Here is a 10,264-nt window from a genome sequence, read left to right as displayed (position 1 = left end):
TCTATCCCCATTTTACCAAAAAAAAAATGAAAAAAAAGAAGGAGAAACATGACCAAAACAGCAACAAATCGTGGTGACTGTGATTCTATTTCCCAGGTCACCACCAGAAAACAAAAAACTGCAATAGCCATCTGGCCCGTGGTCAACAACTGACCTTTCCCTGTATGGCTTGCCATCCAGCCCAACTCTGGCAGCCCCATTCTCTAGAAAGGCGGGTTCACACTCCCTAGCCTCACCCACCGCCCTTCCCCGCTCCGAACCAGACCTGGTTGGGCAGGATCTGGGCCCGGGCCTGCAGCTCCCACTCCAACAACCACTTCTCCTGCTTCACCGGTGACTGTGGCAGCAAGCGAGAGTGCAATGGCGCACGCGCAGCCCCCAAAACTCTTGCCCAGTTCATCCTCCACCACGACCCCAACGACAATGGTGTATGGCTTCAGAAAGAGAGAGAAGTTGAAGAAGCTCTGGCTGCTCGACGGGTCCATGAACCTGCTGACGGGGTCGATTCCAGATGAGTTGACTCGGCTGGAGCTGGAAGGCCTGAATCTTTACGAGAATAACTTCTAGGGGAGCTTGCCAGCGAGCATTGCCGACTCGCCGAAGCAGTACGAGCTCGATTAGAGAGAGAGAGAGAGAGAGAGAGAGAGAGAGAGAGAGAGAGAGAGAGAGATCTGCCAGAGGGAATGAGAGAGATAGACAGTGGCAGGATGTAATTTCTTAATTAGATTAAGGGAAAAATGGTCATTTGGTGTTAAATTTGGTAGATGGGAACAAAAATATGTTGCTGGGATAAGTGGGATAACTTTGGCTTATTTTTTGGTGCTTTGGGTCAAGGACTCTTGGTAAAATGGGGATAGAAGGCCCCAAAAGAAAAAAAGGAAAAAAAAAGTTTTATTTTCTCCTAATAAAACATTTAATGGGTAATAAATGTTTATTGGGGGCAATAAAACATTTTTCAACATTTATTCCCCCCCCCCCCCCCCCCCCCCAAGTTTTGAATTGATGTAACTCCTCATCTTTGTCTTTAATCAAAATTATTTATCTAATTTTAGAAGAATTAGTTCCCATTCCGGCGACCTAAATGTTTATTGGGGGAGGGGGCAATAAACCTCTCCGACAACCTATGAGATCTCCGGCGACCTACGGCGATGTTTCATACACTTTTATTGACCCCCAATAAATGTTTATTAGGGCAATAAACCTCTCCCGTGACCTATGAGATCTCCGACAACCTCTTTAGGGACCTCCGGCGAGGTTTTAAGAGAAGCCCAACCATCGGCGATCGGTGACCTAATTCCGGCAACCAATGACCTCACTCTGGCGACCAGTGACCGGAATCCGAGAAGTTTCCTATAGCTTCTCTCTATTCCATTTTCTCTCTCTATGTGACAAAGGGGTAAGGGCATAATAGTCTCAAAAAATAAATTTAAAAAAAAACTTAATTGGATATTAGGAAACAACTTATTAGAGTCATTATAGGTAAGTGGGAAAAAAAATAAGTGAGTGGTGTGAGGGAGAAAAAGTCCCAAGAATTAGGGTAAATGGTCAAAACCCTTTTTTTTTTTTTAAAGCAATTCCTTTTTTTCTTCTATGCTTGAATAAATTTCAATACCTTATTTTATTAATATTATAGCAAAAAGGAGATTTGGTACTCTAAAAAAAAAAAATTTGGTTAATGAAATTTATAAAAATAAAATATTTAAAATTTAGCTATATCAAACGAATTTGAGCAAATGAGCCAATTTTTCACAAAACAAGTTGAGTTCAACTCAGGTTGAGTTCTCTCATGATTAAATACGAGCTGTTCATGAGCTCTATCATCTGAGTACTAGATCTCAAACTTGATTTGTTTTCTTTACGAGCTGAGGAACGAGTTATAAACGATTATAACTCAGTATGAACTTCAGTTGTATTGAGCCAATTTACAGCCGTATTTGACATAGATGAATAAATGTCTTGTTCAGTATTCATATCTGGATGTATTACCAAGGAGGGTGAAAAGCTTGTATACCTCAGTTCACAAACTCCTAGAAAAATTGGCCCAACTGATGTCCATGTATGATGACAATAACTGCTTACGAAATTTAGGGCCAGACTCATACTATATATAGCACAATACTCCATTAGCTAACAAAATTTGTTTGAATCCGGCGAAACTTTAGCCAGAGAAATCAGTCATCTCAACTGCATGGTCTTGCCAGTAGAGAGATAGTAATCACCTGCCACGTGCTTTGACCTATTTGCACGTGTCGATAACAAAGACACGTTAGCTTTGTAACCAGACGAAGCAGCTCTGGTCTATCTCCTCCTTCACCGTCACCTTGGTTCTATATAGTTCAGTTCTGCCAGTTCTGTGATCCATATTTCTTCATGGTTCAATATAAAATGTCTAACAACGATTCAAATCCACCGTTTTCACTTACTCTGTTCATCTTATTCTTCTTTCTTTCACTACCTGCCTTCTCTTCCTCTTTGAAGTCTTTGAAAAATGAGGAGGATTTTTTCAGTAGTGATGCCGGGTATCTGGTGAGGAGAGCTCAGAGGAGGGCGTTGGTTCAGACAGAGTACGGAGAAATCTCGTCCATTGATGTCACCGATGGACGGAGAGGGCCTTACCATGTCCAGTTCATCATCATGGAACCCAACTCGCTGTTCCTTCCGGTGCTGCTACACTCTGACATGGTGTTCTATGTCCACACAGGTAGGGTGTAGGCCAATGTATAGTAAATTTTTTTATTTTAAATTACCATGTTAAACCACACTGATGTCTACATGCTTACATTATATTAAAGTTGAATATCACTATGAAGTGTAATTATGCTAAATTCAATTAACAGGAATAATTAAAATGGATGTTGAACAATATCATAGAATTTTTATTTTTTATTTGATATAATATGCTTTTACTTTTCTGGAGTGTAACTTCACTCCTGAATTAGCTAAAATTTTGTTCAAATTAAAGGTGTAAACATACTAGCTATGCATGCCTAGATGTACCGTGTGTTATCTGTTGTGTCAAGGCCGTGCCAGTTGAGGTGAGCTGATATGAATGCACATTGATATTCAACTGTATTTAACACATCAATTGTCACATAATGTGGTCTGTGAAGTGTTGACAAATAATGATTTTCTTTTTCACCTGAAACAAAAAATAACATGGTTAATGCTATTGAACTTGATTGCTATGAAAATGTAATCTTATAGCATGTTCTAATAACACTCTTCTAGTTCATTCTTAATTGACGCACCTTGCTAACTTTGATTGGCACATTTTGTTAGTTTGGATTATGTAAGATTATGTTTAAAGGAGCCTCGTGTTATTATTTGAGATGTTCTCTACCAGGATTATGATCTTTCTATATGGGGCTTTAGTTTCATATCTTCCTAACAACAGGTGTTTCATCTTTTAATGATATGTATGGCCATGAGACTAAGCCCTCTCAGGTAGGCTGGGTTCAAAACTACTTTATAAAAAAAAAAAATATATATATATATATATATATATATATATATAATAAATAACACACTTCTAGTTATCAAAATTCGTTGTTGTATATTTCTTTTTTAACACCATGGAAAAGTTCCAATCATTTAATTTTGTTCTTCGTTGTTTTAGGGAGTGGGAGGTTGAATTGGGCTCATGGAAAGGATGATCAAATCAACGAGGTTCCTTTAAAGCAAGGTGATATCCATAGACTCCGCCCAGGATCTGTCTTCTTTGTTCAGAGTGATTTACAGACCGAGCGTCAGAAACTTAGAATTAATGCAATCTTTGCAAATAGCGATGATGACGTATTTGTAAGAGGAGTTATTTCTGCATCTTCCTTTCTCCCCTGTTCAATTTGCATTAAACTGGTTGAAAATGATCACTCACTTCAAAATCTTCTTTGTCTATAATGTTAAAACAAAACTCATGCAGGACCCAACAATAGGAGCATACTCCAGTGTTAGGGACCTGGTCCGAGGCTTCGACACCAAAATCCTTCGGTCAGCTTTTCAGGTCTGAAATCAACAGATAGGCTTTTAGTGTTTTTGGTTTGCTGACTACTAGTCACTAGATCGTTAATTCCTGAAAATGGGTGGTTTATTTAGGTTTCTGAGGATGTGATCAAGTCGATAACAAATTCAACAGACCAATCAGCCATTATCCATGCAGTGCCAACGAAGAAAGAAACCTTTTGGGATTTGGAAGCTCGGTTCTTGAAAACCTTTATAGGAGCCAGTTATGATGGCATGGCATTAAACAAGAAGAAGCATAAGAAGAAAGAAAAATCAAAAACATATAATATTTTTGATGAGGACCCAGATTTCAAGAATTGTAACGGTTGGAGCCTCACCGTGAATGAGAGAAACTCGCCTTCATTGACTGGATCAAACATTGGTCTTTTCATGGTGAACTTGACGAAGGTCAGTGCCCGTCAATATTTAGCTTTATTTTGTGTTTTATACTTTTATTACTGTAACTGGTATTTTGAAGTTTTTGAGTGTGCTTTGTTGTAGGGTTCAATGATGGGGCCTCATTGGAATCCAAGGGCAACTGAGATCGCAGTTGTGTTACAGGGGCAAGGAATGGTCAGGGTGGTATGTGCTAGCACAGCAAAGAGATCAGAATGCAGAAATTTGAGGTTTAGGGTTCATGAAGGAGATGTATTTGCTGTACCTATGTTCCATCCAATGGCTCAGATGTCATATAATAATGACTCATTTGTGTTTATGGGGTTCAGCACGACAACAAGGAGAAATTATCCTCAATTTTTGGCTGGGAAATACTCGGTTCTCCAAACTTTGAACAGACAGGTCTTGGCAGTGTCTTTGAATGTTACCAACACCACAATCGATCAGCTTTTGGCTGCACAAACAGAATCAATCATACTCGACTGTACTTCTTGTGCTGAAAAAGAGGAGAAAGTAATGTTGGAAGAAATTGAAAAGGAAAGGGAGGAAGAGGAGGCTAAGAAGAGAGAGGAACAGAGGAAGAGAGAAGAGGAGCAACGGAAGAGAGAGGAGGAGCAGAGACAGAGAGAGGAGGAGGAAGCGAGAAAGAAAGAAGAGGAAGAAGAGAGGAGAAAGAGAGAAGAGGAAGAAGAGAGGAGGAAGAGAGAAGAGGAGGAAGAAGAAGAGAGGAGAAGGAGAGAAGAAGAAAGAAGAGAGGAGGAAGAACAAGAGAGGGAGAGGCAACAGGAAGAAGGAGGAGAAGCAGCAGAAAGGGAGCAAGAAGAGGCTAGGAGGCAAGAGGAAGAAGCAGAGAGTGAGAAAGAAGACACCAGGAGGCAACAACAAGAGGAGTACAGTAAAAGAAAAGAGAAAGAGGCCCAAACAGAGCAAGAGGAGGCTAGGAAACAACAAGAGGAAATAGAAGGAAGAACCAGACCGGAGGAGCAAGAGACGGAAGGTGACCAACGTTTTGACGGTGAAGCGGGAAGAAGAGAAATTTGAATGTGTGGAAATGTTTAGGTAATGTGAATAAGAGTGTCATATGCTGCCTTCTATTAGTTCCATGTGGTCAGACTATTTCCTCTCAGTCTTTTGTTTCATGTAATAAATTTTCTATGCCTATCTAAAACAAATTTTGGTTGTGATATATACACAATAAATAGTTTAAATATTACAGAGGAGAAGTCGTTGAGCTTTTACGTTGCAACTGAGATATAAAATTGGATTAGATCTGCATCTCTCTATTGACGGCGCATAAGCGTTCAATCATGTCATCACATTATACGCTTGAATTACAGATTTCAAGAAGGAAATAATTCCTCAAACAGTTAGAGAAAGAGGTATACAACATGTTTTGGCAGTTTGGATTCGTTTTTTTGATGACAAACTCAAAGGTTAAGACTTCTAAGAGTTCAGGTACTGTGCTAAAGCATTTTGAGATTCAAGTCAATAATTAGACCACCAGAGTAGAAGAATGTAGGCAGATTGCAGAATAAAGTGAATAGAAGTAGGAAAAACGAAGATGAGTAAAACACTCTCTGTGTTTCATTGCAAAACAGAGTAATAGACTTCTAAGCCCAATCCGCAAACTTACAAGAAGCAAGCAAGCAAATAAAGCATTTGCAAAGGAAATGGTTCTCTACACTAGGTCCCTCACTGTGTCACACCTTGATGGAGCTAGTTATGTAGGACACAACAACGGTGACATCATCAAGCTTGCCTCCATAGTAACGGAACCCTGCATCTTGAGCAGCAGTGGAAAATGGTGTTTGCCTGTTCTTATCTAGTGCTCGCTGGCGTGCTAAAGCTGCTATTTTCTGAGCAGTTGCTTGTGGTTCCAAGCCAGTTCTCACGGCATGAACAACAACAGCAGTAACCTCACTATTATACAAATTGTCAAACAACCCATCCGTCCCAGCAATAATGACATCCCCTGCAGCGACAGGTATCAAAAATACCTGCACATCATGTTCCAATTTAAATGCCAAGTTGGTCAGAGCATTTCATAGTTCTTTTCTTCTTTTTTTCCCTTGATGTAAACACATGATATTGAAAATAGTGATATAGACTCCTATAATGTTCAAGGAACATATTTAGTTGGACGACAGCAGGGTCAAAGTGATATGGACATAATATTTAGTATTCAAAGATTCCACAAATTTGGATTTAGACAAAATATATATGAGAAATTTTAAGGCCATTTCCCCACTCAGTGCATTAAATTGCACTACACTCCCATCTATAATAATGGCAGAAGCCTTTTCCAGAGACATTACTCAAGAAGGTTCCGGAAGAGTGTAGACGGTTTGCTCTTGAGTTTCAGGTTTTTGCATCTACAAGTTCCTAGCCGTGCCATCCTCCATCCTAGCCGTACTTTCTCAGCCCTTTCTTTTGGTCGGAATTAAGCTTTATCACATTGAAACTTGAAGATAACCAACACATTACACATTGTCATACCCAGCTGAACTTTAATTTCTTTAATGGCCGACCCCACAATAGATTACTTGGATGATCATGATATTATCACTGCATCTTGCTCAATACTTTAGAGATGAGTTTGGGTAAGGAACTAACCTGACCGGAGCTTGGTAGATCAGCCCCACTGCCACTTTCCAGCTGATATGTAAAATTGAAGCCATGCTGCTGAACAGGGGATCGGAAGATGGTGCTTCCATCTCTAACCACTACGAATCCACTGTCCCCAAGATTGATAGCATGTAAGCCCTGCCAAATGAAGAAAACCATTGGGAAACATATTCATACTCACTATATTGAAATCATCCTGATGTTCAACTCTAAAAACAATCCCTCAGGACTGGGCATCTGCCGCCTATGTTTGATCTCCACTCTGGAATCTTTTCAAGATTATTTGTTCAATATAGTACAAAAGCAAGGCTTGCAACTCTTTTCAGCAATTTCTTTGTATATGGAAGACTACTGTTCACTAAGCTTGAAAAGCTACAAGTTCCGGGCGATAATTCAGGACAGAAACTTATGAGCTCCACAAGCTGTCCAGGGCAGATTGCCAGTATATTGGTCCTCGACATATTTCTAATCCTATGCTATGTATGGATGAGTGGTAATAGGAAGATAAATATACACTAAGATCACTTTTGTCAAGTTTATTTCAGATGCATAACACAGCCACACAAATCCAGATGCCGGGCAGAAGCAAAAGCAAATAAATGATCACATGTAATCCCTAGAAACCAGATCATATCTATTCTTACACAATTAAAGGAACAAGCATTTCAGCAGTAAATTATATAGGCGCTGATGGTCAGTCCAAATGAATAACAAACAAACCTTCTCAGTAAGGCCAATGATGCAAGCTGTTGAAGAACCCTTTGCTTTGGTGCATGAGTGGGCCTTCTCCAACACCCTGGCGGGTTCAAAGCTACCCTTAGGCTCCTCTTGAATTGCCTTAACAGAATGAGACATAAGTTCCCGTGCAAATAGTCCAGCATTAACACCAACATCAGCCCATCCACCCACACCATCTGCTACACCAATTGCCTGTGCATCTTCACAAACGAAGTGGGCATCCTCTCCTCCTGTCTCCTCCTTCTCAGGATGTGGCAAGTAACATGATCCTGAAAGTAGCTTCAGAGTTCTCTCTCCCAAAACAGGTCTGAAAATGAAACCAAGAAATGATATATAAGCACTGAGAATACCGCTTGGATCTAGAAAGTGCTGTCAGTGCAGTTCAAATGAAGTAAACACTAATCAATCCCGCTTGCTATTAACCTGTAGGGGATTTTACTAAGCTCACAAATGATATATAAACAAATTAATATGTCAGAGCATGCACCTGGGCATTCCTCAATTGCAGTCCCAGAAGACTGAACCTACGAATGCTAAACAAATGAAAAGAAAATGAAGACCCTAAAATAACCAAACAGAGAGGGCAAGAGATAACCAAAAGATGGAAGAACCGAAATAAAAGAACAGATGAGAGAACATACTGATCAGACAAAACAGTAGAATTTGCAAGCTGTTCTTCATTGGAGTTGCCATCAACTGACACATTCTGAGCAGCACCAGCAGCATAGCACATGGAAGACGAGGCATGAAAATTTCTCAACCAAGGTCCAACATGCACAGAAACTAGACGACCGTTGAACGATTCTTTTCTTCTCAAACTCAAGCTAGCTTTCAGGAAGCTGCTACGACTTCTATCATTAAAAAACACACCAGCCGGTTTTGTGAAGTCTAAGCCATTCCCACTACTTGCAATTAAGTCATCAACATAAAGATCTCCTCCAAACACAGGTTTCGAACTTGAAGCTGCCATAGCTTTTCCCTGGTTTAAAGAACCAAAACTATATCTACTAGTGTTCGGTACCAAAAGGGTCGAACACGGTAGAGAACGCGCCAACCCTGAGTTTTGAGACAACAATTTCCCCTGACAAGGTACTAAACTTTTCGAATTTCGTATCCCGCTTTGGCTTATCACTCTCCAGAAACCAGAATGTATAGTACTGTTCACCTTGGGTAGTATAGCAGTTGGCATTTTAACTCCTTATACAAAACACCCTTAATTCAATAGCCCTCACAAACAAAACCCAACCTGAAATTCTATCTCCCAGATAAAATCTCATCACTCTGAGCACATCTATTCACCGCATTAACCTAAAATCTAACTGCTCCTACGGCTCTGTAACCTGAAAACAATGGACAACTAATCTCAATTTCACCACAAAGATCAAAACTTTCCACTACAAAACAATAAAGATTCAAAATTTCTTATCCATAACCTTTCAAAACCTAATCCTATCTACAATTCTATATACTTTATCAATTTCTGAGCCAAAACAGAACCACCCCATATCAAAATGAACCCAAAAGATTTGAACTTGACCCAACAAAGCAAAAGCTATGAACTGTAAAAGCCAGATAGGAAGAGGTACCGTTATTTGAGCGTGGTCAAGGGAAGCCAGATCCTTTGAATCAGACCAAACTGGATAAGGGTTTGCTATAAATGGAAGCTCCGAAGATATATGGTGGCCGATTCAATCTATCTCCGGAGCTTCTCTCGCTGTTGGGAATATGCCGTTTATGGTTGGGCGCGTAAGGTTCACAGATGAGCCACATAAAACACGTGGTGGGAGGGAGGAAGCTGCTTCAGCTAAAATTAAATAAAATGCTTTTTTTGCCCTTTTTTTTTTAAAGCTCACGAGTCACAAGTTAGAACTTAGAACTTAGAAGCACTATTTTCTCTTTGCTTTGAAATCTCAGAGCAAAAGGATAAAAGGGTTTTGGGATAGGGTTGAGTTTTGGTGCCCAAAAAACTCATACGAACTTGGATAGAATCCTGGCTCTCGTTCATTTCAAACTTCAAAGTGTCATGGGAAGGGTGGTTTGGGAAATTTATTTGCTACAAAACAAATACTGATTTTTTTTTTTAACGGTTAATATTAAGCTTCAAAATGGTGGATGTTTTGGTGTTTGATGCAACTAACGCCACAGACCGATAGGTGGGTGACGTGTTGACAGGTGGTAGGTGGGTGAGCAACAATGTATGAAAGGGCAGGTGAGACTGTGAGTCACAGTCCGTACAGTACTATCATGTTTGGTATTATCTGAAGTACAATTTTGAAGGTTTTGCTTTTTTTTTTTGGCTTGGTTCTCTAGAGAATATTCGACAACAAAATCGTATTCAACAATACTCATGCTTTTGAAAGTTGACTTGACCCAAAAGAATGAGGATCTGATCGTTCGAGATAAATGACAGAAAAATGAGAGTTCGCATAAAAATAAAAAATAAAAAGTAAAAAATAAAAAAAATGTATAAGGCATAACAAATTGTGGAGTAGGAGGTAATGGTTTT

At 39.7% G+C, this 10,264-nt stretch overlaps 2 protein-coding genes across 3 annotated transcripts; one reads left to right on the top strand and one right to left on the bottom strand.

Annotated features, from left to right (window-relative positions):
• Nucleotides 1–2,290: 2,290 nt before the first annotated feature.
• On the top strand, nt 2,291–5,608 carry LOC112183728 (vicilin-like seed storage protein At2g18540). The gene is made up of 5 exons (XM_024322070.2): nt 2,291–2,701; nt 3,617–3,798; nt 3,920–4,000; nt 4,093–4,407; nt 4,501–5,608. The coding sequence occupies exons 1-5, from the start codon at nt 2,371–2,373 to the stop codon at nt 5,434–5,436; spliced, it is 1,845 nt and encodes a 614-aa protein (XP_024177838.2). The 5' UTR covers nt 2,291–2,370; the 3' UTR covers nt 5,437–5,608.
• Nucleotides 5,609–5,942: 334 nt separating this feature from the next.
• LOC112187561 (probable protein phosphatase 2C 55) lies at nt 5,943–9,617 on the bottom strand. Of its 2 annotated transcripts, none has more exons than XM_024326408.1 (5): nt 9,345–9,617; nt 8,400–9,098; nt 7,741–8,065; nt 7,009–7,158; nt 5,943–6,392 (listed from the first exon to the last, which is right to left on the bottom strand). In XM_024326408.1, exons 2-5 carry the CDS (start codon nt 8,945–8,947, stop codon nt 6,096–6,098), a joined length of 1,320 nt encoding a protein of 439 aa, XP_024182176.1. In that variant the 5' UTR covers nt 8,948–9,098; nt 9,345–9,617; the 3' UTR covers nt 5,943–6,095. The 2 variants fall into 2 exon arrangements, with proteins under 2 accessions (XP_024182176.1, XP_024182177.1); XM_024326409.2 differs by lacking the exon at nt 9,345–9,617 and adding an exon at nt 8,246–8,291 and having other exon boundaries at nt 8,400–8,512.
• Between the last annotated feature and the right edge of the window lie 647 nt (nt 9,618–10,264).

This window comes from Rosa chinensis, chromosome 2 (genome assembly GCF_002994745.2).
Source record: "Rosa chinensis cultivar Old Blush chromosome 2, RchiOBHm-V2, whole genome shotgun sequence".
NCBI lineage: Eukaryota > Viridiplantae > Streptophyta > Magnoliopsida > Rosales > Rosaceae > Rosa > Rosa chinensis.
The sequence above is the reverse complement of the archived record's forward strand: the minus strand, read 5'-3'. Positions and strand labels throughout refer to the sequence as shown.